Here is a 23,635-nt window from a genome sequence, read left to right on the forward strand (position 1 = left end):
TAGTTTCTTATCTTCAGATCTCAGAGCTGTACGATGCAGGTAGTCTAAAAGCATGCTATCGCTGCCTTTTCTGCTTGAGAGCTCCAATATGGACAACAATGTCTGCATTTGTTCAAGAAAATTTACATATAGTAAAAACAACTTTGATTACACTGAAGTTGTATGTTTTGTGCTCCTGGGAAGTACCTTTCATAAAAAAGCAAGTTTTTCCTTGTTTCAATTTTGCTAGTTTTCACAATGCTAAAAAAGCCATCGGGTCCAACACAGCCCAAGTGACAATCATTTTTGCTCATGGGAAAAGTTTCAGGCACTTCTTTTTTTTTACTTAATATGGTTACCTGGGAACAGGCACCTTTCAGTTTCCAAACTTGGGGTCTTGTAGTCGGAGACCTTGCTCTTGCCAGGTCAGTGAAAAGCTGTCATGGCTGGTAGCTAGCGTACTGACTGCCTAGCTGACTGATATGGCTGTAAAGATTGCCATTATCTTAAAATCCTACCCTGCAAGAAACAGAGACATACGCTCTTGGGTGGTAGGTGCACATGAAAGCGAATGGGCGCAGAGAGTGCTCAGTACTTTGAGTGTCAAACTGGTCACAAGTTTAGCTGCAGATCAGAAGATGCATTTCCGGATAGCTAGGGATCTTATTTTGTTTAAATGCAAGAAAAGTGCCCTTCAGCTTCCAAAACATGAGTTACTATATGTTTAATGGTCTGTTATATACTGGAGACTTTCAAAACACTCTGCAGTTCTGACCATAGGCCACTTCATATTTATCCTTCTCTTTGGTCTTGGAGTGTCCCTGGCTAGCAGAATTTGATCTTCTCAGACATGCCTCCCAGTTGCCACTGCTTTTCTATGCCTCCCTGTAGCCAGGCACACAGCACAAGCTTCCATGGCTTCCTTCTTGTGCCGGTGGAAGTGTGCTGTGAAAACATATTGTGCCAGGTACAAACTTCTCTTGTCTATGTCACTGTGCTGATCACTAGGCAAAATTAAAAAATGAACCTGTGTTAGTTTTCCGCTGAAGTGATGACCTAAATCGCTGGCTGAACAGGAGCCAGCAGTGTGCCCAGGTGGCCAAGAAGGCCAATGGCATCCTGGCTTGTGTCAGAAATAGCGTGGCCAGCAAGGACTTGGCACTGGTGAGGCCGCACCTTGATGACTGGGTTCAGTTTTGGGTCCCTCACTCCAAAAAGGCCATTGAATGACTCGAGTGTGTCCAGAGAAGGGCAACGGAGCTGGTGCACGGTCTGGAGCACAGGTCTGATGGGGAGCAGCTGAGGGAACTGGGGGGGTTTAGTCTGGAGAAGAGGAGGCTGAGGGGAGACCTCATGGCCCTCTACAACTCCCTGAAAGGAGGGTGCAGAGACGGGGGATGAGTCTCGACCCAAGGAACCAGCGCCAGGACAAGAGGGAATGGCCTCAAGCTGCGCCAGGGCAGGGTCAGACTGGCTCTTAGGAAGGATTTCTTTGCAGAAGGGGTTGTTGGGCGTTGGAATGGGCTGCCCAGGGCAGGGGGGGGTCCCCATCCCTGGAGGGGTTGAAGAGTCGGGTTGACCCAGCGCTGAGGGATCTGGTGGAGTTGGGAACGGTCAGTGTGAGGTTCATGGTTGGACTGGAGGAGCTTCAAGGGCTTTTCCAACCGAGATGATTCTGTGATTCTGTAAATCAGCTTATGAAGGGGTCTGATGAGCAGTGGCAGCAACACAGGTTTAACAGCAGGAGGATACGGCTAGGAGGAGAGGGTATGGCTTTTCAAGAGCAGTAAGCTGCTAGATCAGCTCACAGTGTCTCAGGGAATCTCACCTCAAGGTTCCTTGGGCGAGCTGACCCAACTGCCTGGGGTTTCTGTCTCCACCCTCACTGCCAGCTGCAGAATCGCTCCCCCGCTGAGGGGTGAACTTGCATGTTATGTCTTTAGTTGGTCTAAACTGGGTAACTGCAGGTTTTCCCTTGGCTTAACAAACTAAAACAGCTCAGAGAGTTGCCCAGCGTGTGGTAGAGCTGACATTACCTAGACATCAAGAGCCTGATGGTGGGGCACAGACACCACGTCCCGTTTCAGCAGTGCTGAGCTGTTACCACATCTCATAGAGCCGCAGCTTGAGGCTGCTATTTTATACACTAGGGTGGGAGATCCAACAGCCCACCCGATATGATCTCCTACCCCAGCGCTGTTCTGGCCCTTGGTGGACTCCTGAAAGCTAGTCCAGCTCACCCTATGCACACCTCCCCTGGAAAGCGGGTGGTTGGAGAGGTAGATCTGCTTAAGGTATAACAGCTTCCTGCCACCTGAGCATGAAACCAGGCTGGCGGTTGAAGCCAGTGCTCAGATACCAAGCTGAGCGCGTGGTCATGTTGTGCCAGTGCCTGCAAATTCACTGTGATCTCTGGATTGCTTTACCAGATCGTGGCCACCCTGATTTTCCCTAAAATACACATGCAACTGTATGTTTGCTTCATAAAAGGCTGTTCATCTCTACGTGCCAGTTTCTAGCCTAGGAAAGAGAGATCCAGGTTATATTTGTTCCATGGTTTTCCGGTTCTACTGGCTGTCAGACCATCTGTGCCACGGCACTACTGGCTTTGCAGGCACTTTTGGGAGCCCAAATCCTGGTTCTTGATCCTTGAGTAACAGGTTTTCTAGCTCTGTTTCTAATCTCTCCTCTTCAGAAGACCAACTCGTTCAGGCTCCCCCAGCTGCAGGTTGTTCAGCCTGGTTGTTCTCTTTGGGATAGTGAGGAAGGTACCAAACGTTGTGCCAGTTACCAAATGGCAAACCCTGGAGTTCAGCTGCACCACAAATCTTTCCATCAGTCTCTCCCTGTACCTTATCCTATTGGATGTTTTCATCCATCAGGCACTTCATAACTGGCTGCTTACCTTAAGTACACACGAGACAGACTCTCAATCTCTGCTGTATATTTAGTTAATTCTGTATGTTTTGAAAAGTTTCTTTCTTGCCATTGCACAGGACTGCTCCTGAATCTTCCTCTGAGACTCCAGATTGCCAAACACGCATCAACAGTCTGAAATACATCCTGTCCAAGAAACAGAAGGCTCCGGTGAGTTGAAGAATTCCAGTGAAACATCCAAACTTTAGCTAACTTGGTCAACTTTGAATCTTGGTGGAAGCCCAGGGACTGTCACAAACTATTAGGAAGTCAAGCAAGTTCTAATCATTTTAATCTTTCTTTAATATATATATATATAAAAAATCTATATTTTGCTGCTAACTCTTGAATTTCAGCTTCAGATGTCATCTTTGTGAATTAACTAGTGCATTTTTAAGGCTGGAGGAAAGATGAGAGGAATATAAATGTTGTTCTTGGCTGCAACTTTATGAGTGGACATATATGCCAAATACTGAAGCCAGAATTTGACCCATGTAGTTTAAAGAAAAAAAAAAAAGGAACCATGTGCTGTTTAATCATAGGCTAAGAGCATCCTGCAGGAACATCTGCTCCCTAGTATTTATCAGTCTTAGTAAATAAAATAAACTAGCATGGGGAAAATCGATATCCAAATGATGAGAAAATAAATTCCAGGAACACGTATACAACAAACAATCGGGAGGTTAAGATCTATAAAAGTCATACATTATATATTTTTGGGTTTCCTTTTTCATTAACATTTTGGTCGCGTCTATGACAAGCTGCATGTGCTACGTTAGCACAAGAACTTAAAGTATTATTTTGTCCCTAGAGCTTGGACATTCTGCAAGCACTTTCCTCATTGTAGAAAAGATTTTCAGCTCTCAGTAAATTGGAATCTTAGTGTTTCTCCAATGTAATCTTCCTGCTTCTTGCACTGAAATTAGGACATTTAAACTTCTAAGGCTTTATATGTAACTGTTTCAAGGCTTGGTCAGGCTGAAGTTTGGGTTTTGAAAGTCAAACCTTCCTGTTTGCCCATGATTAATTTTTTGTAAATTTTACAGACGGATTAGGGAGGGATTTGTATTGGACAATTGCATACTAATTATTTGGTTGTAATAATGAAGATGAAGTAGAGCAATCCAGCATAGCTGGCTTTTTTCCACCCAAAGAAACACCGAGAGGGTTCCAAGGTAGAACAGACTATTAACAACAAGATTTTGCTCTCATAAGAACTTCTGAAGAAAAATTAATTCATCCTGTTCTTTTTACTGTTCCTCAGACCTTCACTACATTCTACACTGATGCAAATTCAGCCGAGGGTCACCAACCTGCATTTAAAGCTCATAATCATTACAAATTAACCTAGCTCAGTGTGCCCTTACTGTGGGGGACACACCCCAGTGTGAAACTCCCTAGAGGAAACAAGAGCTAATTGAAACCTGTTATTTTGGGTTTCATCTGGATTGATGCAAAATTCTGACTGTTTGTGTGATGCTTTATTTTCCAGTGGTCCCAGGGTAGACCAAGAAATCATTTTTTCCCCCAAAGATGTGAACACTTTCCCACAATCATGTAATCTCAGCAGCATGAACAATAGCTACTAGGAGATTGTTCACAGAATCACAGAATCACCTCGGTTGGAAGGGACCTTGAAGATCCTCCAGTCCAACCGTTAACCCAGCACTGACAGATCCCAACTCCACCAGATCCCTCAGCGCTGGGTCAACCTGACTCAAACCCCTCCAGGGATGGGGACTCCCCCCCTGCCCTGGGCAGCCCATTCCAACACCTAGTGCATCTCACTGTCTGTAGAATAGAGGGAAACAAAAAGTGACTAATGGCAAGAGAAAATAGAGTCAGTGCATCTCACAGGGCATCTCACTGACCCCAGCCTGCTGACTTGACATCCTGGCTTGACATTGGACCTTCCTCTTCATTGCGGACTTGCCTGACCATCACTGAACTATGAGTGACCCTGGCTACCATCGAGGGACCTGCTCGCCATTCCAACGTTCAGAGGTGTTTAACAAATGGTACTAGTCTGGGAAGATGATTTCTTCAAAGAACACAAAAAGTTTACTTGGTTTTTAGGTGCGGTCTGTCCTGGCTGAGAAGAGTTTCAGGGTACAGCCCTTGGTTTTCGTAGGCAGTTGTACAGATTCTGGATTTTGGCCCTTTGTTGTGAGTTTGTCGTGCTCAGATACAGCAAAGGGATTCTCTCCTTTCAATCTCTTCAGCTTTCTGCTAGAGGCCATTGGTCCACATGGCCTGCATTTGCATCTGGACAGACAGTGCTCAAGAACCACAAACCCTGCTGTGCCCCAGAGGAGAGACAGTCTAGGTAAGCTCAGCCTGTACTACTGGTGAAGTCACCAGGATTGCTGCAAGTGGTTTTTGAAAACGAAGACCTTACAGAGCAGAACCTCTTCCAGTGTTAGTGAGAACAATGGTGTTGGGTTACCCCACAGGAGTTCAGCATGACAGAGAAGGCATTGTTAGTTCTGACTAGTAGCTCTATAGGGGATGTCAAGTATTTATGTAATAGTGAGTCATACTTGGTATAAACGTTACCACCAAATGCTATCATTTAATGATTCATTGACTGACATTATATATGATCCTGTCAGGGCCCTGAGTGCACCAACAGGCTCTGCAAGCTCTTCTCCAGTCCTAGGCATTTGGGTGCCTGGGCTCAAGGCTGGTTTTGATACGGCACAGCTGGGTAACCTGTGATCAGGTGCTGTGCAAAGAGCTGCGTGAGACAGAGATATGAGAAGCCTTCACTGAGGCTCACTCACCTTTGGTTCCTGCTGGAGCCACATCTGTCTTGCATCTCACTGACCCCAGCCTGCTGACTTGACATCCTGGCTTGACATTGGACCTTCCTCTTCATTGCGGACTTGCCTGACCATCACTGAACTATGGGTGACCCTGGCTACCATCGAGGGACCTGCTCTGCTATTCTTGTTCAGGTCCTGTGGCACTGTGCCCTGCTGGGCAGCTCACTGTCCCCCATTTCCTTGCTGTCACCCTGTGGGATCCCAGCTGCCCTTGAACACAGGCACCCAAACCCCTGGCGGTAGGGGAAGAGGTTGCAGAGCCTGTTGGTGCACTTAGGGCCCTGACAGACTGCACGACACAGTTGTGGATGATATAATAAGGGTAGTTGGGCTTTTTAATTCTAGCTGGTTTTAATATGAAATAGGGATGATAACATCCAGCAAAGGGACATTTGGCCTAGAACCTCCTGAGGAACCTAGAACCTCGGGAGATGAACCATGTTGCAAGTTCTTTTTTTCAAATGGCTCTTTTCCTCGACCCATTTCAAATAACGTTTAGTAATTCTTCTGACATAGAGAACCCACTCACCTGGCTTTTTATACCAAAAAGCATTATGAAGTTCTTAAACTGAAAAGTAGTAATAGCAGAATATCTTGAATAGATTCCTGCTCCATCAAGGAATTTTAAATCGTCCATTGTATGCTTTGAGAGAATAGGTATGTACAACAGTAAAAATAAAGTCCTGCTGTGAAGCAGTGGGCAGTGGAAAGAAAACCAAGATCCTTGAGCTGATTTATTACAAGTATGACACATAAGTCCATGCATCTGTTCTTTTCCTGTGTCTCTGCAGCAATAAACAGGCCCTTCTCACCATTCCAAAGCCACGATACTTGAAGCAACTGGAGTCCTACTTAAGGAAAGAGCTGCAGTCTCTTGATCTGACTGAAAACTGCTCCCAGGAACTGAAGTTACAGGTCTGATACAAGGTTCTCTTGACTTGAAACTAAGTGCTGAGATGGATTACTTAAATTTGCCATCCAAAGGAAGAAGTAGAGAGAAGAGTAGGCACCTATGGGTAGTATTGGATAAGTGGCTTTGCAGCTCACGTTGGAGAACTTGCATGGAAAGCAGTTTATTTACATGTTGGGTTGCTGTTGTTTGCATGTTGTTGGGTTGTTCACATCTTCTTGTGTACTCCACATCTTCTATAAGTTTCCATTTTCAAATCAAAGCCCAAGTCTTCAAAAAGACGTGATAATTTAAAGTGGATGAGAAACAGAATTTACACACTTAAACTCCTGAAGATTCCTGCCTAAACCCATAAAACAGCAAGCATGTAGGTTTCCAAATTTTCACGGCAAAACCTCTCATTTCTGAAGTTAGGTTTCTGCATGTGACACAAAGTATCTTTCAGATTTAGCCCTTGTCTGAGCCTAATCAGGATCCCCAAAATTCTTAGTTTCTAATGGGTCTGATCCTGGGGGGGTTGTTGTGAGTGTCTGAGGACACACCTCATGGAGACATTGAGAACAACCACTTTACTTTAAAACAGAGACAGAGGAGGAGTGGGTACTCATGTTTTTGTAATATCCTGCAATTAGAGCATTTATGCAGACCATGGGAAGTTTGGATTTTATTTTCTCTGCACAAATTAATTCAAATTCTCATTCCCAAAGGAAGCCTGTAGTGATGGGGAAAGAAAGTGCTAGATGGAAGAGAATAGAGGGAAACAAAAAGTGACTAACGGCAAGAGAAAATAGAGGTTTCATAAATGTGTTTATGCTTTGGAAATATTTTTTACTGTCTTACATGACATGTTTTATTTTATTTAATAGTGAGGTACACTCAGTGAGAACGTTCCTTACTGCTAGTGAAGCCTTCCCATGGCCCACATACACCCTGGGAGTTTGACTATCCTCTCTGAACAAGTTTTATTCTGCTGACAAGGACATCTGCAGAAAGACTCTGCTCTGCAGAGAGTGCCTAACAAAATAGGCAACAAAAGCAACGCTCTGATCTTGTTACATATCTTTAACATCCATATTGTTACATCCTTGAGTTCTGGTCAGCTCCATCTCTCACGACCGGGATTGGAAGCCCAGACAGTCGCAACGGTTCTGTGATCCCCTTGGGTTAAATTAAGGTGAAACTAATAGCTTTGTTTGCTCTCCATCATGCTGTGGTGCCTATCAACAGCGGAGAGAGCTCCACCTTCATGTGATGTATTTAGGATGGCAAGCCAGAGGTGGAAAGGCAAAATAAAATGTGGTGGCAGTATTTTCATACTTATTCTCACTGTCATTAGATGGCATTTGTGTTGGACAAAACAGCTACCTCTGAATGCTGCAAAATGTGCCACTGAATGTTTTCTCAAGCTCTCTCTCTTCTCTCAGCCCTACAGAGAGATCTTTGAATCCTTCATAGAGGACTTCAAGACCTACAAGCCCCTGCTGACAGCTATAAAGAATGAATATGAAGTTACCTTGGGTAAGCTGTTGGAGTTTGACCTGTGGGGAGAAAAATGCTAAATAGAGACATGTTCTACAGAGCTTAGTTGTGTTGGATACATACATAGGATGAACAGCCTAAACAGGTGTCAACTGGTAAAACCATCCTTCCGGTCCGTTAGGTCTGTTTCCTTCATACGTAAGATGAAGTTGTCGGAGGGTTTTTTTCCTATAACATTTTGAATTTTTAAATCTAGATTTAAGACCTGTAAGTTTTTAAAATGTTTATCAGATACACAGTTCAGGCAACAGCGGTGTTGCAAGTTTCTTCTGGGACAATCACATGGATGCACTTGCACTGGTAACTTGAAGCTTGAGTGACTCCTGAATCAAGGCAGGGCAGAGAACTGAACTAGCTGTTCCCTGGCCATTCTTAGTGTGCTTTAAACTCTGCTTGGCATGCAGATGCCACAGTGATACCAGTACTTTGTAAACAATCACACGAGGCTAGAAATAGACTGTAACCAGGAGCTCATTTCACACTGGGCACTGAGCAGCTATCAAATGTCAACAGTTTCCTACTGGGACGGTCTCTTAAAGGATATATATTGTTTATCTCAGTACCTGTTACCTGGGCTACCTAATCATAGTCCTTCATTACAGACAAAAATCTTTCTTTGCATGGTATCTTTCAACCAGGTGAGCAGGTAAAGTTTATTCACTATATAAAACCTTTTTTATTAAAATCAGTTTCCTTCCAGAACTCTTTAGGAGACATTCCTTTGCTTCAGCTCCCAGGGACGTTACTGGTGTCCATGCTGTAGCTGATATTGTACTGCTCTCTGAAGCTTTTTTTTTTAAAAGCATTCATTTACTGACTCCTCCATATTGCTTGGAAGTGATATTTCCCTTTTTTTCTTTGAAGTCTCTGGAGACTTCAGAGCAAAACATATCTTTTATGATAGCTTTATTTCTGGAAATCAGCTGAATGCCAGGGAACTAATATGCCATGGTAGCAAGTGTACTTGAAGCTCTAAGAATAAAACAAATGGAATTAATTTTATTTTTTTTTTAAAGTTGGGATTGGGATCCTCCCACCTTTCTGTATATTGAGGACATTTTTCTAATTACAGATTTTACCTTGCTAATGAGACCTGCATGACATCCATCCCCTTTAGGGTGTTGGATGGGGTTATCAGTAACTGATTTCCAAGCCTCTTTCTCCCTACCTAGCACAGACAACAGCTTACCTGCCCAGCCAAGGGAGCAGTGATGATCTAATCCAACCACTCATAGCCACGGAAAGCAGGTCCCACATCCCCAGTCCTGATGGTGCACTCCCACTGCTTAGAACACACCAGCTCTGCCACTCGCTGGGCACCTCTGTGAGCTGAGTCAACTCACCCAGCAGGAAAATCAAAGACTGAGAGCTGCAAAGTTTCCTGTTGGTTTAGTGTGCTAAATTGCTCAAGAAAGTGTCTGTGCTAGGGAAGAGACAAAAGCAAATGTCTGAGAGCAGAAAGAGTACAAAAGAAAGAAAAGGAAGGAATTTTACTCATTTGTAGAACTGCACTTCTAAGTATTTATTCTTAAATTTTGTCTGACTGTGCTTAACAAAAAAAACCTTCTTTAAAATCTGTGAGAGGTGGCCATTCTGAGGGCTCCTAACACCAGAATGTTTAATTCTGTTTATAGTCCCTCACGACAGTGCTTGGAGTCTTTAAGGTGCAGCTTTGGAGCTGATAAATGGGACAGTTTGCTTAGAGAGATGTCCCATCACTCCACCTAACATGCATACTCCATCTGGAGCATTTCAGCTCCCTTTGAAACTGAAACTAAACCTCCTTTAAAGCACAGCATTTTATCTTTGTAGTCTGATTGAGCAGCTTTGTCTTACTCTGTTTTTTCTGCCCTAGTCATATACGCTGTACTAGCTTAGACTATGTGACTTTTAAGGTGCTCACCACTGCACCCACCGCCAGGGTGGGTTCTCCCCTTAAATCTGCAAGTATTACAACATATTCCCTGTTCAGTCAGAATAATCTGGCTTTAAAAAAAAATGAAAAAATTGTATTATTAAATGTTGTCCTAAAACTGTACTGCTTACACTGTATATTTAACTGCATCATTTTGGCAGCAGGATGTTGGAAGCAGCCAGCACACACGTACCTGAGCACGCAGCTGCCTCCGATGGCTACAGGGATGTGCAGCCTGTACTGGCTGCTTGCAACTGTTCATCTTATGCCACACCTGGACATACAACTGTAGCTCCTTTGGGTGTGAAGGTTGTGCTGAGCCAGCACTGAGGCTCTATGGCATTGTTTCTGGAGTAAATCCACATGAATGTGAAGGTACTAAGCAGAATTTGGAAAATATCATCACGGAGGAGAGTGCCACCAAATCCCTACAGCTGTTAGCCTGATCCAAGATAAAGGTTATGTTGTTGGGAGCTCCCCTGAGGCAAAGCTCAATGACAGGGCAGGTCTTCACTTCAGAGTGACATTATCCACAGCTGAATCCATTTCTTGATTAAAATAATAGTGCTATGTCTACAGGGCCTTCACACTGACCCCTTTGTGGTGCTAAGACTTCTGGGTCCATCCAGCAATTCTGTATGTGCAATGAGCTGCACCACAGCCTGAATTCTTTCCAAGTGGGAGAATGTCTGTCCTTTCTTGGCATGGGGGGAGTTATGAGAGGTCATCAGGGAGCTAATGTTCTCAGATGGCGCTGGCCAGTGTCCACACTACAAAATAATCACTTTGGCAGCCAAATTGTGCTCTAACTTCTGACATACTAGGCAGCTACAATTAAAAATACTGTTGCACTTAATTTAAAGGGGTTTGCTTGTGCTCACGAGTCAGTTGTGAAACACTCAAACTACACCTCAAAACAAGTTTGCTGAAGTTTCAACATGGTCACACTGAGAAACCAAAGAGTCTAGTGGCAGAATTCCTGTGCTAATGCTCTAATTTTTGCCATCACTTGCCCTGACACAAGTATCATAGCAAAACAGTTCTGTAAAACCTTTGGTACAGTTATAGCATGGGAAGGAAATTCACACCCAAGTATAATAAGTAGTTCCTGTTCTTAGATTTATGTATGCTTTTTAACTTTCAAAATGCAAAACCTGTTGTATAGTATTTGTACACAAGTACTAATACCAGGTTTTACTCCTCCAAATCAGATTATTCAGCATCCACCAGGATTTCTATCCTTCTGTTCAAGAGAGGGAGTGAACAGTTTTGACTGCTGAATAATGCAGTTATTCACAAACAAAATGAGGCTTGCTCACAGCCTCATTTGAATCACACCATATCCTGTCTTTGATCATTTTATTCTCTTGGTGGAATTCCATCTAGTCATAAAAACAAGCCTCTGCACCAAAGAGGTGACATCAGACCAAATTCTACCATGTAACTGTAAGTAGGATGTGGGACCCAAGTCAAGTACTGTCACTAGCTTCCTCATGTAAATATCTTCAAGAAGAATTTTCAAGTAAAGGGGAAAAAGCTGAGAGTGAAAAGCACACATTACAGCAGAGAAAGGCAAGAGCAGCACATGAGTTCTTTACTAAATGTACTGAAGAAAAAGGCAAAAGAAGAGAGGTCAAGGCATACTTAAAAAGAGAGGAGAGTGGGTAGACAACAAATTCGTATACAAAAGGCTGCATGAGACCATGCATTTAGAGACAAGAAAGCAGATCGAAGTTCATGAAGAATGGGCCTTCACAAAAAAGGATATTTTGCTAATTATCAGCTGTCTTCAGCCCCATATGCTGCCTGTGCTTAAACGGTGACACCTTCCCACCTAGTGAAACATGACAAAGCCATCAGTGCTCATTATATCTTATCAAAACCTCAAGAAAACAAAATAAAATACTGTTCATCCTTTGTTTTCTGAACCAGGATAAATAGCATGAGCTGAAATCAGAAATCCTTATGAAGTTCATATGCACAGCTGGATAAACAACGGGATATAATCCCAAAAGATACCACTCCTAGTCCTTAGGCACTCACCAGGCCAAGCAGTAAAAGCTCCGTGTTCAGTCCCGCTTCCCACCAGCACTGTTTTGGTGTTGAATATCCAACAGCCCAGCTGAGTGAAATTCAGGCTTTGTTGCTCATTGTGAGACCCCACCTCTGCTTTCTTCAGCTCATCAGAAGAAGACAATTCGTGCCCTAGAGCCCCTGAAGGCTATGGTCACAACTGTCTCTGAGGAGTGCTCCCGGCAGATACTGGCACTGCAGGAAAAGGAGAAAGATGAAATAAATATGTTGAAGCAAGAGAAACAACATTTATTAAAGTTCATTGACAACATGAAGGAAGAAAATAATTCTCTTCAGACTCAGGTAAATTAGACAATGATGAGTCAAATGTTTCCCAACTGCAGTTGGATGCATTTTACACATCTGATCTCTTACCTCCCAGCCTCTCGTCCTCTGGTGCCAGTAGAAGTTCTGGAGCAGGCACTAAGCATCAGGTAATGATGCTGGATCTTGGCCAGCTCCAGAGAATATCCTGTTCTCTTGGGACAGGCTGTGCTGCCGCTGTCAGAAGTTTTCACTTGTATCTGTTGTCCCGTCTGGCGCTTCCAGTGTCACATTTGAAGGGGGGAGGAAGTAAATCTCTTCCTGGTACTAATGTTGTAGGTTCTTATGTAAAAGTATGTGCACTCTCTTACAATATTGTACCCTTAACATCTTTAAATATGTATCATTCATCTTACTGCAGTCACATTGATATCTATAGGCCAGATTAGTCTTTCCAATTTAAATTACCACTTTACACAGTTCTCAACCAGTTTCAGCTACTCAGGCTGAAATGGTACTAGTGGTGGAGAGCAACAAGAACAGGGCTCCTGCATGAGGACGGACGAGCCAGGAGCTGAGGGTGCCCGCAGTGCAGTCAGAGCCCCACCGACCAGGGCACAGACTCATGGCACCAACTGAGGTGCTGGGAGCAGTCATCCTCAGCAGGTCCAGCTCAGGCAGTTAAGCCCAGGGTCCAGCCATGGTAGAGGGGAGGAAGCACTCAGGAGCAGCAGGAGATAGAGCCGGAATCAGGACTGGAGAGAAAACTGCAACAGACATCTGAAAAGGTCCATCCAGGAGAAGAGCTACCTACAACATCAGTCCAAGGTCCAGTTAGATTGCAGAGACAGGACTGGAGGCAGATACACCCACAACATAGCTCAGCAAAACCCAAAAGCCTCAGCCTGAGCTTAAACAGAGCTCCTTGGCTGCGGGCGGACTGTCTGTGGGTGGAGGGTCCAGCTGAGCTGATCAGGACAATTAAGGTTCTTGGGGCCCTGACAAGCTACTGTAGCTAATTCAGGAAGTATCAAAGAAGTGTTGGTTGGAAGGAACATTAGAGTCTCCAGCCCAACCTCCCACATGAAGCAGAACTATCGCCTATGTTACCTCGGATCAGCCATGAACTTGTCTGGCTGAGTTTTTGAGATCCTGACAGGATGGTGATCCTCCACCTGCCTGGGCAGCCTGTTTCAGGGTTGTACCATCCTCCTGGTGAAAAATTAGCAGGAGAAAGAAACAAATCGTCCTAGTCACACAGTAATTCTGCTGTATCACAGAATCACAGAATCATCAAGGTTGGAAAAGACCTTGAAGATCATCCAGTCCAACCATTGACCTAACACTGACAGTTCCCAACTACACCAGATCCCTCAGCGCTAAGTCAACTTTACTCTTAAACCCCTCCAGGGATGGGGACTCCACCACCTCCCTGGGCAGCCCATTCCAATGCCCAACAACCCGTTCTGTAAAGAAATGTTTCCTAATATCCAGTCTAAACCTTCCCTGGCACAACTTGAGGCCATGTAGTCAGAGGTGTGATAACAGCATGAGGAACTTGCTTTCATCCACTAGTTTAACTACTAAGTTTAAGTGGCAAAGGTGAAGAACAAGCTTCTGGACAGACTATGGAGGCTCCTTATTTGTCTAGTTAGCACCTGGTGAACCTTAGAGGCTTTGGTTTCACTAGCTAGACCAAAATGCTCATAAATAGTTAAAATAATAATAAATAATATCCCACTCTCTGCTCCTTAGTTTCTGCTCTAGACCCACCAAACCAAGAGTTCCCACTGATGCTGTGGCTCCCGATCTGTTCAAGCCTCTGTTTGCTGCAGGTGGAGCGTCTGCGGACAAGCGTAGCTGAGGAGTACACTCGCTATCTCAATGAACACAGTGCCCGCAAACTGCTTCTGGCAAAACTGAATGATCTGCATGATGAACAGCTGGACAAGACATGTCGCCAAGTCCAAGGTAGGGGGAGTGGATCTCTGTAAGAACCTGGCCTGTGCAGAGACCCAAATGCACACACACGGGTGCAACATCGCATGAAAAATTCAGTGTCTCTCTGAGATATCTTCAGATATGCTTTGATTCTTGAAAGAAGTTAGACAAGTTCATGGACAAAAAGTCCATAAACAAGTAGGAGAGGGAATAGGCAGGGAGGTACCTACTAGTCTGATCTGATTCACTAAATCATTGCTGGTGTTCCTGTACACTTGCTTAGCACAACAGGTAAATTGAAGGCAGGAGCTGCTCAGTGCAAAAATTCCTTATGTTTTTTTGACTCCAGTGCAAATTGTCAGCACATCTTACCCAGCCACAGATGGCAGCTTTGTGCCTGTTCACAATTCAGGTGTCACAAATACCTGGCACAGAGGTTACTCGTGGTGAGACCCTTTCAGTACATCATCTCTGTTGATCCACAGTCGGGTTACAGGCACCCATAGCGCTGCTGCTTCTTACTCACTGGCTGTAGCCATTGCATCCACATAAGGCTCTCCCTGCCTGTGAGCCTTTCTGTTAATCAAAACCAAGCTTGAGCCTTTGAATATGTAAGCGTGCATGGGAGAGGAGGCAGGGCTGTGGGTGGGAATGTGAACACTGCAGTACACTCCTGGACTTACAGTTCTTTAATAATAACACGTCTACGCCCGTTCAGCTCTTGCTGACACTTTGCAGGGCTATGTGGTTGAAAAGTTTAATAGATGATTTAGAAAACGACTGCAATTTTACTGTCATGGGCTTTCATCAATGGCTGTTGTTTAAAGATGTCAAGGGTGAAGATGTGGTGAAGTTAACTTTGGCATTAAAGATAGCTCGACAGGACCTCACAAAAGCCCAGCTGAAGATGAACACAATAATAGCAGACTACGGAGATGTTGTGCCCAGGAAACATTTTGAATCACTGGAAAAAAAATACTCTGATTTACTTCAGGAGGTGAGCATAAACTCCTAATTTTCAAGCTCTACCACATAAATACAGACATAACATGATGCTTCAGTATTCAGGCTGGGATAGAGACAGTAAACCTAGAGCTCACAGAAGGCCATTTCTTTGTTCTTTGTACATAAAATACATGAAAAGCCACTGTTTTCTAATCCCCAAAGCTCCGTGTCTACTGGAATCACAGCCTGCCTGAGCACTCAAAATTAGTATACCATCACCAACCCTTAACATCAGGTTTAACTGAGTTAATACCATAAAAGCAACAATAGCCCACAGACCACCAAGAGCCCACAGATTACAGCTTAGGAACTACTGTCTGAAGTCATCATATATATAAGTAAATGAAGTGGGTTCACCTCACATACATTGCAGAGTTTTGCCCAAAACAGCTAACAGGTCTGTCTAGCTGGGTTTTTGCCTTTTCCAGTAGTATTAAATGGCTTCTTTAGCCTACTGGATCTCCAAGGTTCCCAGTTACGGAGCTGATCAATGCATTTTCCAGCTGTGAAAGAACTGGACTAGGTTCCTCATGTTATATCTGTTTGCTGCCTTTTCAGAATAAATGTTTGATGGCTTATCTTGCACTGGAGATGCACAGGAGCTATGCCATATCACATGCAGGATATCTGAGGGACAACACACACCAGTGGTTAGGATGGGGTCTGCTTCCAACCCCACAGTGCCAGAGTGGCAGTGACCTGATCTCTAGGAGGATGAAAAACAGAACACATCAGTTCCCACCGCATCGTTAGTGCACAGCTGTCAGGAGGGATGGATGAAAAGCTCTACTGAGGCAAAAAAGTGCTACCTGTCTTTGTGCTTCAGAAAAGCAGTGCTGGGCTGTTCGAGATACGTTTGGGCCATTGGCAGCTCCGTTCCAGCCCTGACCATCAGCACAGCTCCATCCACTGCTCACGTCCCTGCGTCATGGCATAATCACAGAATCACAGAATCACTCAGGTTGGAAAAGCCCCTCGGGATCATCGAGTCCAACCCTCAGCCCTACTCTACAAAGCTCTCCCCTACACCACATCCCCCCACAGCTCATCCAAACGACCCTTAAACACACCCAGGGGTGGTGACTCCACCCCCTCCCTGGGCAGCCTATTCCACTGTCTGACCACTCTTTCTGGGAAACATTTTTTCCTCATGTCCAGTCTGAACCTCCCCTGTTGCAGTTTAAAGCCGTTCCCTCTTGTTCTGTCACTAATCACCTGTGAGAAGAGACCAGCACCAACCTCTCTACAACGTCCTTTCAGGGAGCTGTAGAGAGTGATGAGGTCTCCCCTCAGCCTTCTCCTCCTCACACTGAACAGTCCCAGCTCCTTCAGTCTCTCCTCACAGGATTTATTCTCCAGGCCCTTCCCCAGCCTCGTTGCCCTCCTCTGCCCTCGCTCCAGCACCTCGAGATCTCTCTCGTGTTGAGGTGCCCAAAACTGGACACAATAAACACAGACACAGCCCTCAAAACCCAGACTAGAGCTGTGGTTACCTATGAATCACAATGCGCCTCTGTAGTAGTAGAGCATAGATAAATCATACAAAAAAGAAACACTTTCTAAATAAAGTATAGTGACTCTGAAGGGGATGCATGTAAAAATTTCTAGAACAGAAGCCTATGTTTCTCTTGCTCTCCCCCAGTGGATTAAGATCTATTTTTAAACACAAAAACAGGTATAAAAGGATCATTGACATGTTTTGTTGGAAGTTTTTGTAAATGGTAACAATAAAATTTAATAAATTATTGATTTTTCTTCCGATCTAGAATCAATTACCAGGGACAGCTCTCCTTAAGTTCATGGACTACACTGACTGCTCACCTGAGCTGTTTGACAACAGAAAAATTCTGTTCCTCTGGTTAGTTGGTTACACTCCTCCTTTCTGTATCCTTTAGATGAAGACTCTGCAGAAGGATTTTGATCAGCTCCATAAGGAATATGAAATTCTGCTGGACATCCACCGAGAGACTGCAGAAAAGCGAGACAACTTCTGCGCTGAGCTCCAGCGAGTTCGGCGCAACTGCACACCCCGGCCAAACTGGGCCAAGTGTTCAGGTGCCAAATGTATTCAGCAGTGGTTTGGTTAAGGCAGCTCATCTTTAAACACTTTGCTATGGTGCATTTCTTACCTGCAATGCCCCATTTTCTCCTAGGCTTTTGGGAGTGGCCTGAGAGAGAGGAGCTTGCAGGGTATTCCATTTTGCCTTAGACATCTTAGGAGACAGACTAGATGTCTAGAGATCTGTATCTATCATAAGGCTCCTACTGGTATTCACACAAAACCAGTATGTGTGGGCACATTCCCCACAGCTCAGCGTGTTTTTGCTGTTGCAGAGGTGATTCCTGGTGGAGCTGAGCGGTGGGGCTGTCTGGCTGAGGGGAAAACCAGCGATGAGCTAGTGGATGTGCTTCTGGAAGAGATAGGAACAGGATTGCTCAAACAGATAAATGCCTTCCCTGGATGGGTATGTGTAAGCTTTCTTCTCTGCTTGTTTCCACTGAAATTAATTGCTATAATAACCATTAGAAGGGTGGGAAAATTGCTTTCATGGCTGGTGTGTTCAACATTCACCTTCCCATTGGGGTAACCACCGAAAACTTTAAAGCTGGGAAAACTCAAGCACAATAGAAAACCTGAGAGTGAGTGTGAGCATATCGAAGACACAGCTGAAGTAGCCACTCTACACTGAATTATCAGACATGTAGGTAGTACTCGTGGGCTAGAGCCCCTTACTAATGCTGCACGGTATGGCTGAGACAAATTAACAGCTTCCTGCTGCTAAAAAGCTTTGTCCTTCCCCCCCTGTCCCTACCCCCTGGTACTGGCTGCAGCGACGGGGAAGTGTCCAGCAGAGAAATAATCATTTTTAACCAGATTAGTTCTCTGATGATGAGATGAACTCAGACAAAGCACTAGAATGACTAAGAGAAAGAGCAAGACTACACAGTCATTCCCATAGTCATGCCCATTCTGTGGCATCAGGAAGTTAATTCAACTCACACCGTCCTATTGCGCTGCACCCCGGCACATGGGGGAGTCAGGAAATGATACAGGGACAGAGACATCTTACATAGATTCTTGACATCATACAAAGCATAACTGTATCCAAAGATTTTCTCAGAGACAGAGTAGCATTTCTTTAGTCCTTGAACATCTCTTCCTCAGCCTTTCCAGACGCTTGAACTATTTGTGCTGCCATTCCTAGAAGATATTCCCAAGGAAGATCTTTCCCCTTCTATTTTTGCTGGGCAGAACCTCTCACGTGGTCCCATTTTGTCCACCCTGGAGCACTTGAGACACACTGCAGAGGTGCTGACAGATGTGTTTTATAGTACTGGGAATGAGACCCACACAAATGACTCCTTTTGATGGCTTCAGATGCTGAGAACGTGGCTTTGCTGCTGCGTTGCGGCCAGCGAGGCGAATGCCTTACCTCTATCTGTGTTTCTTTTCCATTACTTAGGGCAAAGGGGACAACGTTCCTGTGTACCTGAGGCATGAAGGTGAAGTCAAGAACAAAAAGCTGGCTAAGAAGGATATGGTGAACATCCTAAAGGATGTCTGGAAGGAGAAAATTGCACTAGAACAGCAGGTTGGTCGCATTTTTCCTCTCCACAAACAGCTCTGACGGTCAGTCCAGTTTGGGAAGCCAGGGTCTCGCCCATGTCCTGCCTAGTGTTTCATCTGGATCAAGCTGCATGAAACATTGTAAGAACAAACCGCCTCGGCTGGCAGTAACCCTGCGCCTGGCAGGGCTCTGACTCATGATTAGGACAGTGTCACGTGGATAACTGGAGTAGCTCCATCCCAGGCCTAAGAGGCTTCTTCTGCAGCTCCCGCTCCCAGGCCAGCTGAGTGCTCACGAAGCAGCTGATGCCCAGCCAGCACTGTGAACTCAGAGGTATTCAGGAAACCAGAAGTCAGCGCTGGTTGCTTTGATATCCAGGGCTGTAAACTGCAGCGGTCCAGCAAGCTGCTGCAAGAGCAGCTGAGCTGTCAATGAGGGCAGGGTGCCCAGGGGAGGAACCCCTGCAGTCACCCTCAGCTAAATCAGCCCCACTCATGAGTCCGAGGCCTCAGCTGGATGGACTGCTGCTATTCTGGGCTATGATGGTGCTCTGTAGACCGCCACGCCATCATGACTCTGCAGCGTCTGTTCTCAGGTGGTGGAAACCTTGGCAACATCTGTGCAGCCACAGCAAGGCCAGGGTTGATTTTAACCCACAGCGATCAGTTATTAAGCTCCATGGTGTTTGTGCCCATGCGAGAGAGGAACGGGTGGCACTACAGGAAAAATGAGGAGCAGGGGCAAAAAATAATTTATATCGATAAATAAATTAATATAAAAGTGCTTTGGTTTTGTTACACAAAACCCAAATAATTTCCCTTGCTTTGTCCCAGGTGGGCTGGAATGACAGCTGGAGGTCAGGGGGGTGAGGTGTGTGTTCTCTGCCAAGGCAGATATTATGGGATGCCTGTCTGGGGTGACACAAGAGTCTATAAGAGAATAAAAGTGGCTGTTTAATCCTTCCCATGTTAGGGACAAGTATGATACCATCTCCCCAGATACTGGACAAGCCCTATTACTGTGCCTTAGTCATATGAGAGCAACCTTGAGAGAGGCAGAATCACTTTACAGATTTCTTCTCTTGAGCTAGAAGCGTAGAAAGAGCTCTGAGATCAGCCCTAAATGGCTTAATGTTTTCTATGGCAGCTGTCTTTTCCTTTCAGCTTGGTTTCCTGGGGAAATAGGGTTGCTGCAATCACTGCCTGGCTCTACTTTTCTCCAGTAACTGCTTCCATGTCTCAGCCCATGAGCCAAGCTAAATCAGCTAAATCTAGCAGAGGGGTGGCACCTCACAGGTAGCAAGTTCCTACATATTTCACAAAAATAGGTAGAAGAGAGACTTTATCAGTGATCTTAGCAACAGAAGAGCTTCATTGTGAACTTACCCACAGTTAGAGGACAAACCTGGGAGAAACATTTTGAACAACCCAATAACAGGGAAGACTCCAGCCAGCACTAGCGCTGTGTTAGCACTGTGTGAGATCCCCAGAAGACAGACATCTATACACAAACCAGCTGGAATCAAATAGGCAGATTTGTTAATAAGTTACTCACTTCTTATCTGCAGACGGGGACGCGATCCGATCTTCCCGAGTTCTTTCTCAGCTGCCTTCAGAAGAAGCACGGAGATGCTGCTTTCCAATGGTCTTACACCCTCCACGAGAACATGCGACTCTGTCGATCGAACCACGTCCTGAGCTCGTTCTACGACGTCCTCACTGGGAAGGTAGGCAACCCGCAGGCCAGTGCCGTGCCTCTGCCCAGACATCTCTGCTGTGACAGGCAGCAGGCAAGGGAAGCGTTCCTCTGCAGAGCAGCTTCACTTCCCATTCTCCCCCTGGGAAGCTTCATCTTCTCACGAGAATAAAAGTAAACACTGACACACACTAGAGAAGGGGACCCTGTACGTGCAAGACATGGCGGGCTCTTACTGCTCCCACAGAGCTTCTACAAGACCCCATTTTTTTTTCAGTCACTTTAGCCACATCCTATCTGCTCTCTCCAATGAGACGCTTCTGTTTGCAAGACTTAGAATCATAGAACAGCTCAAGTTGGAAGAGACCTTGAAAGATCATCTGGTCCAACCTTCTGTGGAGAAGGAAGGCTAGATGAGATTATCTAACACCCTGTCCAATTGCACCTTGAAAATCTCCAGTGATGGGGACTCCATCACATCCCTGCAGAGGTTGTTACAGGGATTAATTGTTCTCACTGTGAAAGATTTCTTTCTTATGCCAAGATGAAACCTCTCCCAATGCAACTGGTACCTGTTGCCCCTTGTCCTCCCCACATGGCTCCTTCCAACGAGAGAGCCTCCATTCTCTTTGTAGCTGCTGTTTAACTGTGATGAGGTCCTCCTGAGCCTTACATACGTGTCTCCTTCTCTCAGTAGGTCTTTCCTGAAACAGCTCATGGTCTGTCCCTGGGCAGTGTTTGTGAAGCTCAGGGGACAGTCTCTGAACTGCAGCACCGTGCAGGCCCCGGCAGCCTGGCTGCCCGCTCCCCAGCGCCGTGTCAGAGCTGGAGAGCTCCAGCTACATGGCCACATCTTTCCATCTCCTGTAACACAGACATGTGGCCCCCCGAGGTCCTCTGATACTTTCCCTACTTACGTCTTGCTTGGAAATGGAAAAGTGGCTGGGACCAAGTGCCACCATCTGAGCAGGGAGGCTGCTGCCATTCTAGGGGAGCAACTGCACCTGAGGGTTTAACAGTTTAAGTTGTTCAACAAGAAGCCACTGTGTTGCTTGCTTAATTATTTGTGAATTGCTAGAAGTTGCTTTAGAAGCAAGCACAATCCTTTTGCAGTTTTGCTTCCCTCTTGAAGCTAATCCAAGGGACAGACGGGGCGGTTACTGACCTGTGAACCTGCTCTGTTTCACAGGTGGGTGAAGAACAGTACCATGGCCAGAATCAGCTGATTTCCAACCTGCAGAAGGAGCTGGCTGCCTGCGACAGCTTGCACAGCGGATCCCTGACCAGCGAGCGGTTCAGGCAAGAGGCCGACTGTTGCCCATTGAGCTCTGCCCACGTCTGGCACACGTCAGATGTGATCTGCTGAGTCTGTCTGCTTTGCTTATCAGCCAGCACAGCCAGGGGAGGAGGGCTTTTCTCTCTTTCAAATTCCTGTGTGGACAGCTGTAGCAAGTCTACACTTGTTAACCCCTGCATTAGGTTTAGAATAATGTGAATACTGCACATTTTAAGTAGTTCAACTGAAGAGGCCTGAGAGCAGACATGGGGTGCTTCACACATGCAGGGGGACAGGCTGGCAGCTCCTGTACCCTGCCACGCTCCCTGAGGGGACAGGGGACCCTGCACGGTGCTCCCGTGAGCTCCTGTGAAAGGTCATAACGCATTTCTGTGAATTTTGCTAGAGGTGCAAGGTTTGTCAATCTTCTCCCAGTTCATCGATCAGCTGTGCCTGAAGTGAAACTCTAAATACAACATTTCTGTGGGCCATGGCACAGAAGAGAAAGAGCAGCAGCCATTTCCAGCACTTTGCTAGGAATGTGGATCTGGTACAGACACGCTAACCAGTTTGGTCTGGGCTTCCAGAAAACCAATACGGCTGCACTCAGAGCGTCCCACACGGCTCAGCATCCAACGCTCACCTGAGCCCTAAAGCTCTGCTGAAAGCTTTGCCCTTGTTTTGCTGTCTGAAGGTGCACGTGCTTCTTGAAATGCGTTTCCTGTGAAAGCAATGAATTTTTGAAGACCTGGCCCCATAGAATACTTGCATGACCTGACAGCCTAAAAACCAGCCAGCCACACTGGCCATTGTTAAGTGCTCATACTGTACTGCCTGTCTCCACACAGCACGGCCCTGAGGGAAGCTTTTCCCCTGAAAAGGCAAGAGTCAATCCAAGAACTAGTTGATGCAAGCAGGTACCAGCTGGACAGCACTGAAGACCTCATTGACTACATATCCTTATTCAAAGAAGTAAGATGATGTTACTTAAGTTCTCCTTTTGATTCAGATTAAGCCTAATTTAGGGATTAAATTAGTTTTATCAGACTAACTGGGTTTATCAGACTAACTGGATTTATCAGACTAACAAAGCTGCAGTGCCAACAAGCTCTAATACCTGAAGGCCATCTGCAGACAACAGCAATGCAAGCTGGTGCCTTTTCCATATTCTTTCTCTTTATTTCCACTTTTCACATTGAAATTCCATTTCTAGGAGAGCTGAGTTATTTTAATACACACTGGGGGGCAGCTCCTGTCCAGACTGGAACCCATGTTCAGTGCTAACACACCTGTAATTTCTTTCAGGATGAGGAGGGGAATGCTGGACCTTTTGTAGCAAAGCTGAGGAGCCAGTATGTCAGGGAGAAGCAGGAATATCTGAGCCAACTGAAGACCAAGCTGGGAGATTTAATGTAAGTCCAGAGGGAAGGGGCTGATGGGGACAGTAGAACAGGACAGCATGTGCAGAGGGAACCCCGCTGGGGGCACAGGAGTGTGTGGCCAGCACAGGGCCCCCTGCACTACAGAGAGCCCCAGCTGTGAATATTGCAGTAAATACCCAAACCTGGCTGAGCCCTGCTCTACAAAACACTGCCCAGAGTCAGCTCCTGACCCAAACGACTTGGATACAGCAGACAGGGAGTAGAGAATGTTGGTTGTACCAATAATCCCCTTCGGTACCTGAAGTCTCATGGCTCAACACTCCTCAGCTCTCCAAAAATAGCAGTA

General features: G+C 45.6%; 1 protein-coding gene and 1 long non-coding RNA gene across 2 annotated transcripts in view; one reads left to right on the forward strand and one right to left on the reverse strand.

The window, feature by feature from the left end:
- Positions 1-23,635, forward strand: part of TSNAXIP1 (translin associated factor X interacting protein 1) — a 28,459-nt gene that overhangs the window by 1,432 nt on the left and 3,392 nt on the right. Inside the window, 14 exon segments of the mRNA XM_074881455.1 lie at positions 2,976-3,066; positions 5,118-5,221; positions 6,512-6,635; positions 8,055-8,148; positions 12,264-12,460; positions 14,257-14,392; positions 15,190-15,359; positions 17,263-17,422; positions 17,702-17,832; positions 18,832-18,960; positions 20,504-20,662; positions 21,821-21,930; positions 22,756-22,879; positions 23,213-23,319. Of these exon segments, the coding sequence (XP_074737556.1) occupies positions 2,976-3,066; positions 5,118-5,221; positions 6,512-6,635; positions 8,055-8,148; positions 12,264-12,460; positions 14,257-14,392; positions 15,190-15,359; positions 17,263-17,422; positions 17,702-17,832; positions 18,832-18,960; positions 20,504-20,662; positions 21,821-21,930; positions 22,756-22,879; positions 23,213-23,319 (1,836 nt within the window).
- LOC141948693 (uncharacterized) lies at positions 11,653-14,247 on the reverse strand. The gene is made up of 4 exons (XR_012630528.1): positions 13,532-14,247; positions 12,533-13,231; positions 12,128-12,352; positions 11,653-11,918 (listed from the first exon to the last, which is right to left on the reverse strand). It is a non-coding gene; the product is annotated as an uncharacterized LOC141948693 (long non-coding RNA).

This window comes from Strix uralensis, chromosome 12 (assembly GCF_047716275.1).
Source record: "Strix uralensis isolate ZFMK-TIS-50842 chromosome 12, bStrUra1, whole genome shotgun sequence".
Taxonomy (NCBI): domain Eukaryota; kingdom Metazoa; phylum Chordata; class Aves; order Strigiformes; family Strigidae; genus Strix; species Strix uralensis.